We start from the raw sequence: 20,899 nt of genomic DNA, 5'->3' as shown, positions 1-20,899 counted from the left end.
ATTGTAATCATCATTCACAGCGGTCCTTTATTAAGGATATCTATCTACATGCCAAATTCCAACTCTAACTTGAAGACAACCCATAATGTAAGAAATATGTCATCTGTTTAGACCTACTTAAAATTTTCTAATTGGTATATTAAGAGGGGAATGCACATTTTAGCTTAAGTTTATCTCCAGTCCACTGGAGATGAAGTGTAAGAGGAAATTCTCATATCAAAGCATATGTGTATATACACATATGATAGAAAATGCAGAGGAGGCAGATTCAGTTGTTTATTTAGCATTTGTCTCAGAATACTATTTTTTTTCCCTTTGGGTACCTTATATATGGAAATTATACTGAAGCATTTGCTGATTGGTTCAAAATATTAATATACAGTAGGCATATATGTTTATTTAGATAGATAATAAGTAGTTGATCTATTTTAACCAAACTGAAAGCAACTATTTGTATATATTTTACTAATCATGTCAGCAATTACCATGTGTGTCTTTTTCTTGTTCTCCTACACCTGCTACGGAATTACAGAATAATTGGAATGACAGACTCAATTGAGTCAGTAATCTTCATTCAATCTTCAATTCTTTAGAAAAAATGACCTTGATTTAAGATTGGTAAAATTCGTTTCTAGTATATGCACTAAATGAGGATATAAACTGTTAATCACACCTATTATTACCCCATCTTGGCCCTTCTTTACAAGTAGGAATCTTCAACAATAATCAATGATATGTGTAATATAGAAAAATGATCGTACATCAGATATTTTCACATTAAAGGAAATATATGGTCTTCCTAAAAATGTAAGATTCTAGAACTTCTCTGGTGTTGAAACCATTAATGGGTTTTAGTGAAGAATAAGAGATTTTGAAATACTGATCAATCTGATTCAGTTTTCTTAATTAGTTTGTCTTGTCTCTTATTTGGGACACTGTTACATAATTTGCAATTTATGTGCAAACTTTAGCATCAGTGATCAAGCTATGTTTTTCTGTATAAAATGAATACAAATAAGTATAACCACAGATAATATTATCTTTTATCCCTTCCACTGAATTCTCTCCTATATGTGAGATGTATAAAAATTTAATCTGCACTGTATTTTTGATAAAATATTTCATTCAAATCTTCAGAATTTAATCAGTTTACTGTAGTCTAAAGAAACATATTTTGATGCATTTTATAACTGTTTACAAAGAGTTTATCCATGACAAAGAAACTTAAAGATATTTTTAAACAAAACCTTCAAATGTCCCTGAGTAAATTCTCTAAAAACTGTGTCATTTGGCTAAATTAATCAGTCTCTCTGAGGCTCTGATTCCTCATTCGACAAATGGAGCTAATGAAGGGCCCATCTGAATAACAGAGGTGAATGAACATTAGAAAACATGTATGCAAAGTTTTCAGTACATGTTTGACATTTAGTAATTAGTTTTGTAACGTCACTTTTTTCCAAGTTTTTCTTGATTCTTGACTACTTGTCCCATTAAGAACCTTAGTTTCTTTATCTATAAAATAGGTTCTTGTAAGATTTAATGAAGATAAAACATATAAAGCTGGTAAACTATCCTTGATTTGTAGATATCAAAAGTCCTAATTCTTTTTGTAGTCATCCTAGACCAGCACTCTTTCTACAACAAAATGCTGCTTTGAGAAAACATTAGTAATATTTTACACGATTGTTTCCTTTCTAAATAGTGTTAGAAAATGCTTCATCATTTATTTGATATTAATCAAAATTAATATCATCAGTATTACTAGATGATATTAATTCTTCACTTAAAATGGACTGAGTACTGGTTGCATCACTTTGTTAGAATTAAATCAATAGATCTCCACAATAATCCAATTCTATGGAAGATGCCTAGATTAGGTAAGTGACTTGTTCCAGGTCATATACCTGAGAAAGAGTGATGCTAAAATTCAAACTGAGTTAAAGCTTCCAATGCCTATTTTATTATATAACCTCTAAGATATTGCTTTTCCAATCAAAATAGTGATAAAAGAATAAAATTAAATTGTGTATTCTACACTTCTAAGGAAATTTGAAAAATATCTAAAATATTGAAAAATAAAGGTTTTCTTAGAATATAAGATAATATCTTTTAGGATGGAAACAGCCAGAAGCTCACTGGATTCATTTTCAAGCTCAACATAATACTTAAATTGCTTAATATGGTGCATAAGTTACTTTAAAGATAAACTCATCAAATAGAACATTACATCCTAAAGAACAAAGCAGGATTGACATCTTGGGAAAAGATATATATCTAAAGTAGGATTCAAAAAATGATGATGTTATTTTCCATAAAATATAAAACACTGCAAAAGACTTTGGTAGTCATGTGTTTTACATTTTAAAATATTTTAAATATTATTGATAGAAACCACTTTTTTACTTCCATTTTTGGCAGTATGAGATTTTTGTCATTGTGTTAAGGTCATCTGAAAGAAAATACCTACAATCTGTAATAAAATACAGAATTATATTTTCAAATGCAAGACTCTTCAATGTAAAAAATGAAATGAACTCAGCCAACTGGAATTTCTATTAAAATCTGGAGATAACTTCATGGGCTAAGAACTACCCAGGGCAGATTTATTGGAGGTTCCCAGACAAAACTGGAATCAATAGGGTTTATATTTGCTGCATTAGAGTAAATGAGAAAGAAACCTGCCTCTCAGAAGTGGTGGAGATATAGATATAGTCATAATGAACCACCTGAGTATCTATCTCTATATCTGTATCTATCTTTGGCCACCTGGTGTGAAGAGTGGACTCTTTGGAAAATACCTTGATGCTTAGAAACATTGAGGGCAAGAAGAGAAGGGGGTGACAGAGGATGAGATGGTTGGATGGCATCACTGACTCAATGGACATAAATTTGAGAAAATTCAGGGAGATAGTGAAGGATAGGGAAGCCTGGCATGCTGCAGTCCACAGGGTCACAAAGAGTCAGACACAACTTAGCAACTGAACAACAATACCCATCTCCATAGATATATACCTATATATACCTATACCTACCTCTATAGCAATATACCTAGAGAGAGAGAAACAGAGTCAGAGATCAATCACTTGAATCTAGAATTGATACAGAGTAACAAAAGGCTAACAGGAGCAAAGACACCTCCAAGAAAGAAGATAAAAATCAAGAGCCTGTATAGCAAATCGGCCAAAAAGGTTGTTCAGGTTTTTTCTGTAAGATGTTGTAGAAAAATCCAAATGAACTTTTTGGCCAACCTGATTTTCAGATATCAAAACTTATTTAAACATTATAGTAAATAAAAGGTGAGGAATAGCAGATACAGACTCATAGACCAGAGAACACAATAAAAGACCTAGAACTGAACCTCGTGTGTTTAGATATTTTATTTTTGGCAGACTCGGTTTGCAGATCAGAAGGTAAAGAAAGGACCTATCACATCTAAGCAGTCTTCAGGCTAATATGGGTGCACTGCAAGGAGATCCAATCAGTCAATCCTAAAGGAAATCAATCTGGAATATTCATTGGAAGGACTGATGCTAAAGCCCCAATACTTTGGCCACCTGATACTCAGAGCTGACTCATTAGAAAAGACCCTGATGCTACGAAAGATTGAAGGCAGGAGAAGGGACGACAGAGTGCGAGATGGTTGGATGGCATCACTGACTCAGTGGACATGAGTTTGAGCTCCAAGAGATGGTGAAGCTCCAACAGATGGTGAAGGACAGGGAAGCCTGGCCTACCGTTGTCCATGGGGTCGCTAAGAGTCAGACACGACTGAGCAACAAGAGAGTCCACAAAAATGCTTGAAAGGGAGATAAAGACATAGTTTTCAGGAAATGGATTTCTAATAGATTTTCTTTCCCAAATATGAAGCTTCCTATAACTGATATGCCTAGAATGTTCCTATGACCAGCTGGTCTTGCTTTATACACTCTTTCACAAGCACATGTAATGCTTTATAGAAGGTAGAACTTTGCATCTTTCCCTCTATTTGACATTCAAAAATATACACGGGCAAACTGTGACAGTAGAAATATGGTAATTTTTAGCTCATTTAAAGTCTCACTTCTTTTATTCTATTTTCAAAGAATGTTTCAGCCTGATGGAGTTTCATGAGATTGAAGGGAAAAATATTAGCATGAAACCATTTTACCATACAACGCTATTTACCAACAGTGCATTCACAATTAAAAACAAAACTATATTTTAAAATTAAGAAATCAGAATATATAACCACAAACATAAGTAAGTTTGATATTTTTAAGCTTCCATCAAAGTATTAAAGTTTGATATAAGTCAGCATTGCTCACAGTGAAAACTGGAGAAACATACACACCTACAGAAAAATGATTGTCTGATGTACTGTTAGTAGCTACAAGTTAAATGTTCATGTTAGCACTTCAGAAAGCTGATTACCTATCATGACATCACTGTGCTCATGAATGAATGTGATGGTGGAAGGCATTGTTCAAAAAACTGCATCAAAAAATCATCACAAGGGAAAATAAGATTACGCCTCATTGCCAAGAAAATATATTACTACTGAGATTACAACAAGCAGAGAAGAGCTTGTTGAAACATAGATACTTTTGCAAAAGTATGATTGGAGTTACACTGGGAGAGGAGTATTTTTATAAATGTTTACACATTTGTATTTACATTTTTTTTTCTCCTGAAGGAACTGCTTGATGACTAAGCAGAAGGGTGCCTTTCTTGCTCATGTTCATCTCTTTCCTCTTTTTAAAAGTATGTGCTTACAGACTTTTTTGATGATGGCCATTCTGACTGGTGTGAGGTGCTATCTCATTGTAGTTTTGATTTGCATTTTTCTATAATGAGTGATTTTGAGCATCTTTCCATGTGTTTATTAGCCATCTGTATGTCTCTGGAGAAATGTCTGTTTGACATTTGGAAATGTATACGCTACCATCTGTAAAACAGACAGCCAGTAAGAATTTTCTGTATGACTCAGGGAGCTTAAACCCATCCTCTGTGACTGCCTAGAGGGTTGGCACAGGCTGGAAGGTAAGAGGGAGGTTCAAGAAGGAGGAGACATATGTATACCTATGGCTGATTCCTGTTGATATGGCAGAAACTAACACAATATTGTTAAACAATTATCCTTCAATTAAAAATAAAAAAGGTATGGGCTTAAAAGTCAATAGCAAAAAAAGAAAACACACACACAAATAACATGGATAAAGGAATTGAACAGATATTCCTTGGCCCTCATACAAAGGGCCAAGAAGCAACTTGAAATGATGCTCACTATAAATAATTTATAGATTCTAGATTGTTGTGTTTCCATTTCCATTTGTCTCCAAGTATTTCCTCTTTGATTTCCTCAGTGACTCACTGGTTGTTTAGTAACACATAAAGTATGTAGGAATCATGTGACAAAACCAACTTTTTTATCACTTATAATTGACAAAGTTATGTTAAAATTATGCTTGCAATTTTTTACATCCTTATGAGTATATTATGTTAAAAAATGAGCCACTAAATGGAGGAGTAAAAAGATTACTAACAGTATCTTTTTAAGTCTTGTTAGGTAAATCATTCTTGGATATTATTCCTAGAAATTAAGAGAATGAAAAATTCTAATCACTATATTATAATAAATGCTTTTATAAGTCAGGTGGATACTAATCCATTGCTTCCAAAAATTAGAATGGTGAATTAGTTTTCAGATATTAGATCAAAAAGTAACTTTCGATTATAAAATACTATGATTTTTTAAAACATATTTTTGGCACATAATCCAGTTCAAGTACTTTCAGGACAGTACTATAAGTAAATCCAGTCTTAACAAACATCACAACCTTATGTTAATAAGATTTCTTAGTACTTACTTTTAATAACAGTAATAGGTAGAAATAGATCCTTTCTTATTCTAGGAATATTCATTCATGAACACACAAAATAATTGATATCATGGACATCAGTTCATGACAGCTGCATGCAGAGTGAAGTCAGTTGCACGCAGAGTAAAGATTCTCAAAAAACTTTAGCCAAAAAAGAAGCAAAACACACACACAATTTTACAGTATGATTCCATTTACATAAAGTATGAAACCTGACAAAATTAAATAATATGATTTAGGAATACAGTTGTGCCAAAACTAAAAATATATTCGAGAAGATGATTATCATAAAAGTCAGAGTATTGATTTCCTCTAGCAGAACATTACATGAGTGGAGAAGTGCATATAAGGATTTGCAAAGTACAGGCAATATGCTTATTTTGTGTAGAGTAACTTGCGGGATCATTTTATTTTCATATTAAGCTGAAAATACACACTTAAAATACACACACACATATATACACACACACACACACACACACACACAATAAGGGCCTATATAATTTGCTGTGCATTAGAACTATCTGAAACTCTAAAAATTATTGATGCCTGCAACCCACATCAAGAGATAATGATTTAATTGTTCTGGAATGGGGCCTGGGAAGAGATATTATTTTAAGCTCCCCAAGAGATTCCAGTGTGAGACCAGAGATAAAGGCCACAGCACTGATGCATTTCACAGTAGGTAGTAAATAATGGGTTTAAAAATTTTTTCATGAGAATATAGTTGTTTCTTTTTTAAAATTTTTAATTGGAGGATAATTGCTTTACAATATTGCATTGGTTTCTGCCTTACAACAACATGAATTGGCTTAAGTATACATATGCCCCCTCCCTCTCGAAACTCCTTCCCAGCCCCCATCCCATCCCACCTCTCTGGGTCACCAGAGAACAGCCAGTTGAGCTCCCTGTGTTATACAGCAACTTTCCTCTAGCTATCTATTTTACATATGGTAATGTATATGTTTTGATGCTACTTTCTCAATTCATCCCACCTTATCCTTCCCCTGCTGTGCTCACAAGTCCGTTCCCTATGTCTGCATCTCTATTCTTGCCCTGAAAATATGTTGTTTGGTATCTTTTTCTAGATTTTATATTCAGTTAGTCATTCAGTCATGTCTGATCCTTTGTGACCCCATGGGCTGCATCACACCAGACTTCCTTGTCCATCACCAATTTCCGGAGCTTGTTCAAACTCATGTCCGTCGAGTCAGTGATGCCATCCAGCCATTTCATCCTCTGTTGACCCCTTCTCCCCCGCCTTCAATCTTTTAAATTTCATATAAATGTGTTAATATATGATATTTGTTTTCTTCTAGTTGATTTACAAGGAAGTAAATACCGTTTTTAAAAAACGGTAGAGGAAGAGAGAGTGAGAGAGAAGATCCTGGAACGCTGGAGATTCTGAATTTTTCAGATCATCTAAACACAGGGGGTATGGTTTATGTTTGGTTGAAGGCCTCCATATGTTTTATTGAGCCTATGTTCTCATTGTCTCTGTAAAACATTCCATAACTTATTGGGCAATTGCATCCAGTACCCAAAGAGAGCTGTGTTCGTCTCAACTTCATTTAAATGTGTTTATAATATTTAATATATCAGAGATGACTTTCAACCAATGATTCAACCCATAAAGGTATAGCTGGGCATAAAATAACTCATACTAATGTGATCTAGAAATGTTAACAAGAGTAAAAAATCAATGAATAATAAAATCATTAATTTCTTTTATTATCATTTTTTTTCTTTTTAGTTCAACCAACACATTTAGCTTACTACAGATTAAAATAACCTTTTAATAATACTATGCTTATATTTAAAGCAATTAAGAAAATGAAAGTATGACCCTGCTAAATGAATTCCTTTGAGTCCCTGATAATCAGGATAATCACCTAATTCCATATTTTAGTTTCTACCAGAGTGGGATAATTAAGAGAATTCTAATTAACCACTAAGAAATAAACATGTAAAATCAATGCAGAATGTTCCCCAAGTGCAAAGCACAACAGATTAAAAAAGAAAAGAGTAGATTACAATACTAGGAAAGTATAATAAAATGCACCAGCATGTTGTAAGTGAAAAAACAATCTAACAGTGATTTTATTTTATTTTATTTTATTTGGTAGAGGGCTTGAGAAAAAGCAACAACCAAAAATATAAAGCATAATTAAAGTTAGAAAAAATTTGAATGGTGATGAAATAGTATGTTCAAGAATATTTAAATATAAGCATTAAAATGTAAAGATGGAAAACAGAATAAAATGTATTTATTTAACCTCTGGTGTTTCTTAACCTATACAACAAAGACACATGTATAAAATAAAAACCTCATTAAAAATAGGATAAATAAATTGGAGGAGGATGCTTTCATCAAAAGTTCCCTAGTGGCTCTGACAGTAGAAAATCTGCCTGCCATACAGGAGACCTGGGTTCAATTCCTAGGTCAGAAAGATCCCCTGGAGAAGGGAGTGACTGCCCACTCCAGTATTCTTGCCTGGAGAATCCCATGGACAGAGAAGCCTGATGGGCTACAGTCCATGGGGTCACAAAAAGTAGGACATGACTATGACTGAGCGACTAATACTTTTACTTCATCAAAAACAACATGAAAAAAATAGTAAAAGCAAGAAAAACATATTTACAACATATCTTATAAAAGAATGTTTATATAATTAGTGAAGAAAGAATATGTCCAAATCAATGCAAGAAGCAAACAGCTCAAAACAAATTTTTAACAAGGAAAGGAATGGGCAAATCTCAAAAGAAGAAATGTGAATGACCAATAATAGGCATTTTAGTAAAAAAAGAAAAAACTATGTGCATTATTAAGTACAGATGTAGATATATCATTTTACCTACTAAATTAGGAAAAAATATTTTACAGGAATTTAATGAAAACCAATGGGCATTGAGGATTTAAAGATATAGTTTGCTGCTGCTGCTAAATCGCTTCAGTTGGGTCCGACTCTGTGTGACCCCATAGACGGCAGCCCACCAGGCTCCGCTGTCCCTGGGATTCTCCAGGCAAGAACACTGGAGTGGGTTGCCATTTCCTTCTCCAATGCATGAAAGTGAAAGTGAAGTCGCTCAGTCGTGTCTGACTCTTGCGACCCCATGGACTGCAGCCTACCAGGCTCCTCCATCCGTGGGATTTTCCAGACAAGAGTACTGGAGTGGGTTGCCATTGCCTTCTCTGATAGATAGTTTACCTAAACTAAAAAGGGAAAGCAATCTTGAAAAAGGTAGGAGGTTGAGAAAGGTTTAGGGTGTTGAATTATGGAGACAAGGGAAATATGGCCAAAGACTGAGAAGAACTGAGCAATAAGGAACCTTAACAGATAGCATGAGAAGAAACAGCAAACGATGAGGGGTTGCCAGTGGAAATTTGCATTTTATTAACCATTCGTATTGACCCTATATATTAAGTTCATCATTGTGTACACCCTTAGGCTGGGGTATTGCCTATAGGAACTTTTGGTAGGCTAGTTATTCTCTAAACAAATATCCATTCCCTTCCTCTTCCTTAGTTTTGAATGAACATATTTTCTAACTTTCCTTATGATTTGACTATGAAACAAAATTTTGACTAATTAGTTGTGAGTGGAATTTTAAGACACCAGCTTCAAGAAAACTTTTTAAAGAATAGTTGGTATGGGCTCCTTGTCTTTTTCTTCCACCTTATTTTTTTCTTGCTAGCTGGGAGGGAGATATTACGACTGGAGCTAAAGCATTCATCCTGAACTACCATCTCCCTGCCAATACCTCAAACAGCTATCTCCCCTTCTCTATTTCTATGGCTTTACTCTAGCTAATTACTTTTCACCTATGCCATCAGACTAGCCATCCATTGGAATAAGTAACTCATCTCTGTACTTATTTGTGGAGGCATTGTATTCATATTTGTTGAATGAATACTATTCTAAGAATACATGATCAGTGAACCAAGAGTGGACCTGTTTATCCCACTCCCTTCGTCTGATGACTCCCCATCATTCACCTGGCCACATGGTCATCAAAGTGGGGGCTCAGCAGGCATGTTTGCACATGTCTCTGACATCAAATTAGTTAACTGATCTGAAGATGGCTATTTGACCCAAGATATGTCAGTTGGAGTCACCTACCAGAGAACTAAAAAGTGTAACTAATGGTTTCTGCAATGGTGTTTTGAGGCTCTTGAATCCTGTGGTGTAGTAACATTTTTTGCCATATACGGGGAAGCAAAGAAAGCTGGTTCCACAGTAGAAGAGCCCAAAACAGACACACAGAAGGAAGCAAAGAGGCACAGAAAGATCACAGCTCAATTTCCCTCTTTCCAATCCTTGGTTTTAGAATCTTCCTGAAGCTAGACTGCTCTCTTGAGCTTGAGTTTCCTGAGATTCCTTGTATCCTCAAATAAACTCTTTATGTTTGATGTTTTTGGCGATTAAACTAGACCTAATTAACCTAGAGACTTCTCAGAAATGATCATGAAGATGTATAAAGACTGACAGGCCAACAAGTAAATGAGTGGAAAAAAATTCAAACCACACTTTTTTTTCCACTGAACTCTTTCCTGACCATTTAATCAACAATTTAAAACTGTATTTCCCAACTCCTCTGAGGCAACTTTCCAAACAATTTGTTTGACTCATTTTGCTCAAATCCCTCAAGAACCACTTTGGTATTAAATATCCTATTCCTGTCTTAAAAGACATTATGTATGCACTGGGTATGCTTTTACCACGCCACCCACGATGCTGGGTGTTCAAAATATATTAGCTTCCTTTTATTGTCTTGATGATCATGTATGCAATGCAGGTTTCTGTAAAATAATGAAGTTTGTATGCAGCTAAACAATGAAGGAATTAAGTCAATACAGCCCAGAATTTGTATGGATTCCTACATAATTTTTCCCTCTATGATGACGTCTTCTGTAAAGAAGGGATAGCAGAAGAGAGGGAAGTACCCTACCACAGCTCAGTCAGAGATCAACAAAAAAATACAGGGCTGTTAAGTATGAACCTCATCCCATGTTTCTTTGCTCTGTTTCTCCACACGCTCTCATTTTTTCTTTGGTCCCTTTCTCATGTCTCCATAATTCAAAAGCCTAAAAGTCTTTTTCACACCACCCTGTTCATCAAGATTCCTTGCATCCTACCCCACACATCTTTTTAGGTAAAGTAGCACATTTGCTGAAAAGTTCCTCTATTAGGATTCCTTTATTAGGATTTTAAAATGTTTTAAACTGTGCCTGCCTGTATTTTTATTATGGTTGCTATTTATACTAGCACTGTATAACTTAGTTATCTATGCTTATAGTGGCTTGTCCCAATCCTATTTTCCCATAAGCCCTTTTGTATGATTATCCAAATTAAGAGGTTTTGCATAAACTCATGCTCACCTCGTGTATATGTATGGATGTATACATGTGTTTGTGTGTTTCATCAATTAGACAAAAAATTAGTTTCTGGTCCTGTTCTAATATTTGCACATGTGTAAATACCTATGGATTTTGTTGAAACCTATTTATGTTTGAACTAACTGGATATAAATCTAAGTTCCACATCTACTTACTTTGCATACACTTCTATCTTGCATATCCTATATAAATACATTTGTTTCAGGACTGAAGACTTTACCTTTCAACTGTGTAATGGAAATTAAAAAAAATATATATATATACATATATGCCAGTGTAAAATGGAAGTTTCATAAACATTAATATTCATTTTGATTAGAAATTAATCAGCAAAAATATAATTCAGTAAAAATTGAAATGCCATACTATCATAAATTCTCTAAGCAATGGTCTTACTGACCTAATAGATATTAAGTGGGGAAATGTTCATTGTAACTGAAACAAATTCTAATTAGAAACTGCATGAATTGAGGAAAATGTTAGTATTCAGATCTACAGTAGTCTTCATTTGAATTTATGGATATTTCAAGGGTTATTGAAGGCTTACTAAAACGTATGTTCAAGTAATTATATTTTCTGAATATTATGAACAAACCAAGTTATTCTATTGTGCTTGATTATAATCAAGTACAATCACATTAATTATAATATTCAGCTTATCATGATGATACAATTACAGTTACATCTTTAAATGTAGACTTTTTTGACACTGAAGTGCTAATTTTATCAAATTTATTGAAAGATAAATTAAGATTTGATACTTTCTAGGTACGTAATAAATGGTTGGCTTGAATGCAACATTAAAGTAATTAGATCCATTCATGGCTTTGATTTTTTAATTTAAAATAGCTGATTAAAGATATAATAAACTCAATTACTTAGTCCTATTGTCTAAAACATGGACATGGAATCAGGAATAAGAATCTATTCCCTGATTTTACAAGAAGCAAATAAGTTGGCTCTCAGAGTTAATGAAAAATAATGTTGTTGGCTGACTGTAACAAGGAGACTTCTCCCCTGAGGCCTGGCTCAATTCAATTCAAGCAGTGAGGCAAAGTGAGCGCACTGCTGTCAGTGACCGGAAGGAGAGGGCTGATGCCACAAGGAGTCTCTGCACCTCTTGGTTTTGAACTTTGCTTGGTGTCAACTTAATTTTCTGGCCACTCTCCTCATAAGACTGGAGCCAGGAAAGCTGTGGATGTTCTTTCTTAACATATTTAAAGTTTTAGTATAGGCCCAGTAAATATATTTTGTACAGAATAGCCCTAATGTAAAAAGATATTACTAGATTTTACCCAAGAAAATGCATGATGTGTTCATTAGATCTGACTAGATTATATGAAAGTTAAAAAATAATCTCCAAATTTCAAAAACGTCATTTTTTTTTCTGGTCACTTTGCTATCTAGGTCTATAACAAGTTCAAAGTAGGGATTTTTCTCTGCAAACTCAAGAGGAACCAGGCAGATGTAGACACGTTGCCTCGAAGATGAGGCATTCTCAACCACAGCAGCAGAAGGAGACCAGGTGGGTTGTGCAACAGCTTGGAAAAGCTTCAGCCTGGAAATGACATTTTATGTCCTCACAGCACTCTGGCCACATCTTTTTTACATGGATCTACCTATCTGAAAGGTTATGGGACACACGGGGGAGAAAATGGATATATCGAAACAGTAAATATCTCTATAGTGTATAATAGCAGGTTTAAAAATTTTGTAGCATTTGTTCATGAATCAATGAATTAAGATCACCATTATTCCCTTTTGATAAAGAAACATTTTTGAATCAATAAAAACTAGTTACCTTTCTTTGAAAAGTCAAAATGTTTAATTTCTGCATAATGTACAAAGTATATACTTAGTAAAATATGCATTTATGGATCGATGGATATCTTATTGATATGTAAGTTGGCAGAGGAATATAATCAGGATATATATTAATTATAACAAAAATTTTTAAGTATGACCTTGATACTTTTTGTTAACCCATAAAAGATATTTGCAGAAATGTAAAGTAGTTACGTCAAGTAAGGCTACTTTTTCATAGTCTTTTTCAGAACTACTTGAGAATCACTGGACATTTCACCAGCCAACAGATAAAGTTCAATATAAAGTATCAGGCTTAATTTAAAGATATGAACTGGCTCTGACACACAGAGTGTGTTTAACAAATTATATCAATTCTTGGCAGAAATTTTTAGCTTTACGTACAAAAGGTGCATTGCAGTTTAACAAAATCTAAAATAAAAACAGTCGTATATAATCAGATAAAGAAACTTTTGTGAATTGAATCTCATTCAAGTCCTATAACATTTGTTCACAAAGTACATTTCTGAAAAACATTCTGAATTCAAAATAAAACAAGTCTGTAACAATGAAGACTGGTTGAATATTAAATTTTTTAAAAAAACAGGATTTATAATATTGAAAATGTTTCAAGTGTTACTAAAACACACCACTGTTAGGAGTGCAAGTGATATGTCTGATACTGCCTTTCTTCCAAGAGCATTTGAAATTGACAAACTAGCTGAGGCAGGTGTTGCACGACTGCTTTCACTCCGGAGTATTCATCATGACTTCAATAGTACTCTATGCTGTTATAGTTCAATATGGCTGTTTCTGCGCCATTAAGCATCAGTAAAGAAATCAAGCTGGTTGGGATTATTTAGTATAACCTCTGGATCCCTCAATTTTCTAGAGTTGCAGTGATGATTAAATTAAACATGATGGTGAGGATTTCAGTGATAATCAGGTCTAACATTTACTGAGTAGTTACCACAAAGAGTTACTGTTCAAAGCTCCTGGCACATATTAACTTGTTAAATCCTCACAAATTGCCCTATAAAGTAGGTCCGATTTTTATCGCCATAAAAAACTGAGGTAAAGAGTTGATAAGTGCTTATTCAAGGTCACACAGCAACCAAGTGGCAGAAACAGGATTTAAACCTAGGAAGGCTGACTCCAGAGTCTGCTCCCTTACCCTCTGGGCTGTGAGACGATCCTAGCACAAAGCAGGTGTCCCTGAGGGCAAAGCTCATCATCCTGAGGGTCACTGCCATCTCCCCACACCTCCTTCTGCTTCAGGAATGCATTCCCTCCCAGTGAGTCTGCCTTATTGTGCCTGAGGCCTGGAGTGCTTTTCCCCAGGGTTGGTATGATTGCCTCTTTTTTTTTTTTTTTAATTTGGCCATGTTGCGAGGCATGTCAGAACTTAGTTTCCTGACCAGGGATTGAACCCATGGCCCCTGCATTTGAAACAGAGTCTTAACCACTGGACCACCTGGGAAATCCCATGTGGTTGCCTCTTAGTGCATTCAAGCCTTTGCCCATCTGTAACTTTCAGAGCTTACTTTGGCTACCCTAACCTGGGTAATAATTCTCTAACACTTTCTGCCGATACCATTCATAGTACCCAGTATTGCATGACACAATATTACATATTTCTTTGTATTGTCTGCTCCTGCCAGTAGACTGTAACTCAATGAAGGCTCTGTTCTGATTTTTCAAATATAACAAGATTTGAATAAATGTTTTCTATTAATCCATCTGTCCATCTATTGGCCTACCCACCCATTCATCCATCCACTCACTCATTCATCTTCTCTGTACTCTTACATTAAAAAGCACTACATATTATCCAGCCATTAGTTATTAAAAATAAAAGTCACTTTTAATTATTTCACTATGGTGAGGTATTTAATATTTTTTCTACTTACTATCATCTTCCTTTTTTTCCCTTATCTGACATTCACTTTAAGAGAAAATTACTTGAAACACTCCTGTGTTGAGCAGAAATACAGTTTTTCAGATTAACTAAGTGAAGAAATGAAGTTTTGAAGTCACTCCACAGGGTAGTGTGTATAGATTTATGTATATGTGAACTCTATAAAGAGCAATCACTGTTCTGTGATCTCCCAAGTTCAATTTGAATTCAGAGTGAGGCTGCGCTGAAATCATTATCATCAAACCACTATTTTTCACTCCAAATCAATTACTGCTTACAGGACACTGAGGAGCCATACAGACAGTGTTGAAGGGGGAAAACAAAAGGTGTGAGAGTCATTATAATCTTTTCAGGTGATGTGTGAAGACAATGTACTAGATATCTGATATGATAACGATGCTACCTTCTCTTACTTTCTCCCCAAGGTTATTTTCTTCCTTTCACATCTAGGAATATTTGGGGGAGCATGAGGTCTTTTCCTCTATATGAATTAAGAGAGAGACAGAATGGTTACTGGGTTCCTGTCTACTTAGAAGTCTTCATTGACTTTTGGAAGCATTTTCAATCCCTGAATTATTTCCTTCTTTTCCTTCAATGGAAAACTGGTCATCATTCAATTGGATCTTCTAGATTTTTCAGTGGAAAAGGCAACATTTTATACTGTTCCTGGCTCCTACCCCAAGGTCCCAGGTTTACCAGTGTCTTAGAGACTGCTCACAGAGCAGTGCCGGCAGCAAACGACCCAGCAGGGGAGGGGGACGAAACGCCGGGCATCAAGAAAGGGGTACTGAAAGGGGAAATGGAAAATCAGGAAAGCCAAACACTGCAAGCCACAGGCATTTCAGCCCTGCTTCAAAAAGACGCACACATTTCATTGCAGTTTTCTGTAGCCTAGTAGCCGAGCGATAAAGACTGACTGAACATGGGAATGGACAGAACCAGATTTTAAGCGTTGATACAGAAAGTGTTGTGCCTAGAACATGTCAAGTTTTTGTCACTGTTGTTCATCTATACTTGCAGCCAACAAATATTCAGTGGTTTTTATACCTTGCATATTCTTCAAAGAATTTTGTTTAAAGTAAATGATTTAATCCTTGTAAGAGCTCTTGGAGATGGAAGCAGTATTCCTATCATTTTCCGGCTGAGGAAAAGAATACAAAGGAAGATTATGAAACTTGCTAAAACCACAGAGTAGATAGCAAGTGGTCAAACTAGGATTTGCACCTGGTGTTCTTACTGCAAAATTGACATAACTGATATTTAGTATTAATAGTTCAATAAGTATCAACTGAATGGCTGTACATAATAAATGATTTTACTTAACAAATAATACTGATCCAAGATTGAGTAACCATTTAAATTTTGAATTGCCACTTTTATAAGTTACACTGATGGAATATTTCTTTCCTCACTATATGAATTCTCTTCCTACTTTTCTGTATTATAGAATGGTGGTTGTGTTTTATAAGATTTTTATACAAATAATTTCTAAATCAACTAGAATTTAAAAAGAGAAAACATCAAATTCATTAACAGTAATTTTTTTAAAAACGAATAAGCTACTAGGTTCTACGTTAACTTGTCCAAAAAGGAGGCATGTTTCTTAACATGTCCTTGCACATAGCAAAGATAGACCTATTCTTTTATTTTTCTGTTTAAAAAAAAATACAATAATTTTGACAGTTAATTGAAGGTAGGACCATGATGTGTTCTGAATGCAAAGAAAAAGTGGGTATATATCTAGCTTTATGTTGGCCATGTACTAAATATTACTTAGTAAACCATTGTTTCTGAATGGAAAGTAAAAAGTAGACATGAAGCTGAAATAGTTTCCTTATCTGCAGGTAAAGTAGATAACCATCAAATATATCTCATCTATAGCCTCTACTTTCTCCCCTTCCACTCTTATTCAATTTAAAACTTTGTTCTCAATATTGAAATTTAAAAAATATGCATAGTTTCCAGAGTTTTCAAAAAGTCCTAGAAAAATATCAAAGATACTCTGTTACGGCTCGAGGAAGAGTTATAAGTCTATATATCCTATATACATGTATAAAAAAATAATGATGTGCTTTTCAAACTTTTCTGAATCTATGTCCCTCCAGCTCTTTGGTGTTAGTCTTTTCTGTTCTTCATCTTTCCCTTTTGACTTCACTGCCAGTGGTGTTTTTGTTTGTTAATTTTTTGTTTTGTTTTTGAATGTGGGCTGCTATCCTGAAAGGGAATCCTAGGGGATCTATTTTGGGAGTTCCTGGTATTTAGACTGCTTCAGCCTCACAGATTTAACCACAGATCCCTTGGTGCCAATGATTCTAAAAGTAGGTGAAATCTCTCCCAGTTTTGGCTGCCATTTTAAAACCACGTGACTGCATCCTCAAGTGAGTATCTGTTGGCCATTTTGTGATTCTCCTGGCTTCTCTCTCATACACATAAATGCCATACAGATCTTGTGGCTGTTGGCAGTTTATCCTCAGTAGCTTATATATTGGGTTTCTTAGGAATGCATTTTCACTTACTTTGCTGCATATGTTTTCTACAGCTTATAGACTGCCAACTAGGCTTTGACTATTTCTTTTTTAATTTTAAAAATTAAAGTATAGTTGATGTACAGTATTATATAAATTACAGGTATACAATATAGTGCCTCATAATTTTTAAAGGTTATTATACTCCACTTATACTTACTATAAAATATTGGCTATAGTCCCCAGTTTTGTTTTATGTGAGAATTTGGGAAAGTTCAAAAGCTATTCACCACCACCACCATTTTCTCAGAATTTTTTCTGAATTCTTTTTTATTTTTAACAGCTTTTAATAAATAATTTATAATTTAGATACCATTAAGTCCACCCATATAAAGTTTAAAACTTTATGGTTTTAGTATATTTATGGAATTGTATAACAATCACTATAAAACTTAGAATAGTTTCATCATCTCATAAAGAAACCCTATATTTATCAGCAGTCACTCCCCCACCCCATATTCTTGAGCCCTAGGTAGTCAGTAATCTGTTTTCTGTCTCTATATACCTCCTATTCTGGGCATTTCATATCAATGGCATCATATAGTATGTGTTCTATTGTAACTGGCAGAAAATGATAAGAGAAATGAATATTAAGTCATTTTTTAAGTTATTCATCTCAAATGGGAATCAGTTCCATGATAGATTGTATGGTGACCTATTTTCATAGGATCTGAAGCTGGTTTCTTAATAGAGCAATAAAGTACCATTTAAAAATATGACATAGTTAATATTAATGACAATGGGTATAACAATACAATGCAATACATAAATTTTTTACTGTGTCAAGAATATTCTCAGCAATTTATGTATAGTAACATAGTATTCACAGAAATCTATGACAGAAGTGCTATTACTATTGTACCCATTTTATTGATGAAGAAACTGAGGAACAGTGATATAAGCTCACCTAACTCAGTCAGTGGCAGAGCCAGTTTCCACGCCCAGGTAATTTGACTCCACTCCTTGTTCCTAACCACCATTCTACACTGCCCTTCTGATGTTTTGTCAGATATCATTCTCTTCTAAATTGGCAATAGTAGAAAACAACCTAGATCAACTTATACACTAGTTTGCTTCTTGTTGCTGATTTTTCACAGCACTGCTATTTTATTGACATACAATTTAAAACTAAGAAGACCAAAAAATTTATTGTTTTTTAGTTCCAGACATATGCAACAGCCTGGCTATTTAACAAATAGTCACTTCTTCCTAAAATATATTTGACATACAATTGACCATATTCACTACAATTAACCGAAATTGCCTCTTTATTTATGACATAGAAAGACTTAAAAGTACTATATCACTAAATATAAGAAATAAAGTATTAGTCAGTAAGCTGAATGAATGTTCAATTGACTTGAGTGCATTATAATCATGTAAATTTTCACAGGACTTTAAGAGAAGAACAAAAAGAACTTCAACATGAAACTTAGCAAAGCTGTAATAATAACTCTCAAATTTTTTTCTGCACTGAATCAACCCATCCAAGAATCATTCTGCTTCCCTTGAGAGGAAAAGAATCTCTCCTGTTTAATAAAAACTTCTTTCTAAAAGTCTTAGATAAAGCTTTGAAGAGTTTCTCCTTTTGAACTTGCCAGAATCACTTATAAACTGAGTAACAAACTATAACGGAAATTTAGCATATTACTAGGAAGTTAATCGAAAAGCATTAAAGAAGCACATTCTAACTTCTAAGATACCTTTTCATGATTATATTTTCAGATCCCATTTTCTGTGGTCCAGGAACCCTCTTCCAAACACCTCCACACCCAAACCCCGTTTTCAGATTCTCTCCTCCCTAGATTATCTAGGGTGCATACATTCTGCTTTTATGTTATATGTGTGTGTGTGTGTGTGTGTGTGTGTGTGTGTGTATGTATGTAAACATATAATAGCTGAGTATCAGCTGCCTTTGCTGGAAACACAGCGTGGGGATCGGGGGGGACTCAATAAAAGACTGACATTTAAGTAGAAGGCTTTTCATAAAGAAATCAAATGATCTAACAGCACCAAAAACAAAAGTCATATTTTCAAAATGTCTCAGTGAAGTGATATTTTAATATGAAAGCAGCAACGGAATTAAGCAGCACTCAGGTTTAGCTCTCCAGTCCCAGGGGCTAGCCTCCAAGGGAATCAGCATAGGAAACCACAGAAGGCATATCTTTCATGGGCAGGACATATCACACTGTACTATTTCGTAAATCAGATGGAATAGCTTCTCAGAAAGAAACTCTGCAGTTGTGAAACTGTTCAAATGTATTTATAATTATTTTTGATATTTTCTGGGTGGTTTCATAAAAAAAATCTAAGTCTAATTATACTTCAGATTTAGAAGTGTGATAAATGATAACATATTTTTCAAATTATTGTTCACTGGCCTTTTAGATGCCTTAAGTATAGCTCTCAGTTCAAGTTCTGCTTGAATTATGCCTAGCTGTATATATTTCTTATATAGCCACTAACTTCCTGTTTTCTAACCCTTTCTACTGGTTCATTTAAAATTAGTTACATAAATGTATGTGAATACTAGGCTTATGCTTTAAATTGTGTTGAAAAATAAATTCAAAGAAAAACACTTTTATATGCTAGAAAAAGACAATAACATAGAAGGAAGAGAGGAATTATCTTTATAATCAAAGGATGGAGAAACTATTATCTCTTAACATGTAACTGTAAATTCAACCATCATAAAATCATCTCTTTCAATTGATTTTTATGTACATACAAAATATGTAACTGTAGAACTTTTTATAAACATGAAGCAAAGATAACTGGCTAGGTTTTATGTGTGCTTCCCAAGAGCAGAGCCTTCCAGAAACTTACCAGTCATGCAGTTTTCAAATTCAATGTCATCAATTGCAGCCCCTCCTCCCAGATCCCGTGTTCGGAGACCTTGAAATATGACTTCGAAATTCCTTAACTTTCCTAGAAGGATGACAGCCTTTTGCCAGAGATCACCAGAGTTCTGCTTATTTTCTTCCCATACTTTTGATAGTCCTTTCTCTGTCTAAAGATAAAGAAGTTTGCATTAGGCAAATAATTTATCACAAAAGAAGGAAAAAGCACCAATTATTGAGAACACAAGCACTTGACCAGTGAAAACCGATTAAAAAGCTGATAATAGTCATGGTATACTTAACCCCATTGAAACAGAGGCCTATTAATCTACTATGTATTCCCAAAAGAAATATGAGCAAGACTTGTAAACTTGTTTCAGTATTTTCAGAGACATCATTATTAACAAGTGAATACTCAATTAAATCCACTTCTTGCTTGCATGCAGAATTCTCAATGGATAGTTGATGGAGTCTGAATAGTTTACTGAAGCCCTGGTTTCACTGTTCTAGGTACCCTCCCCGCCAAACTTCTATGCACATTCTTTAATCACTGATAC

The 20,899-nt window shown here is 34.4% G+C and overlaps 1 protein-coding gene across 1 annotated transcript in view; it reads right to left on the bottom strand.

The window, feature by feature from the left end:
• The window catches only part of MALRD1 (MAM and LDL receptor class A domain containing 1), a 518,391-nt gene that overhangs the window by 194,891 nt on the left and 302,601 nt on the right, over positions 1-20,899 (bottom strand). Inside the window, exon 30 of the mRNA XM_020872693.2 lies at positions 20,329-20,512. Coding sequence (XP_020728352.2) covers positions 20,329-20,512 — 184 coding nt within the window. The remainder of the gene's footprint in view (positions 1-20,328; positions 20,513-20,899) is intronic.

Source organism: Odocoileus virginianus, chromosome 9 (genome assembly GCF_023699985.2).
Source record: "Odocoileus virginianus isolate 20LAN1187 ecotype Illinois chromosome 9, Ovbor_1.2, whole genome shotgun sequence".
NCBI lineage: Eukaryota > Metazoa > Chordata > Mammalia > Artiodactyla > Cervidae > Odocoileus > Odocoileus virginianus.
This window is presented reverse-complemented; position numbering and strand designations above follow the sequence as displayed.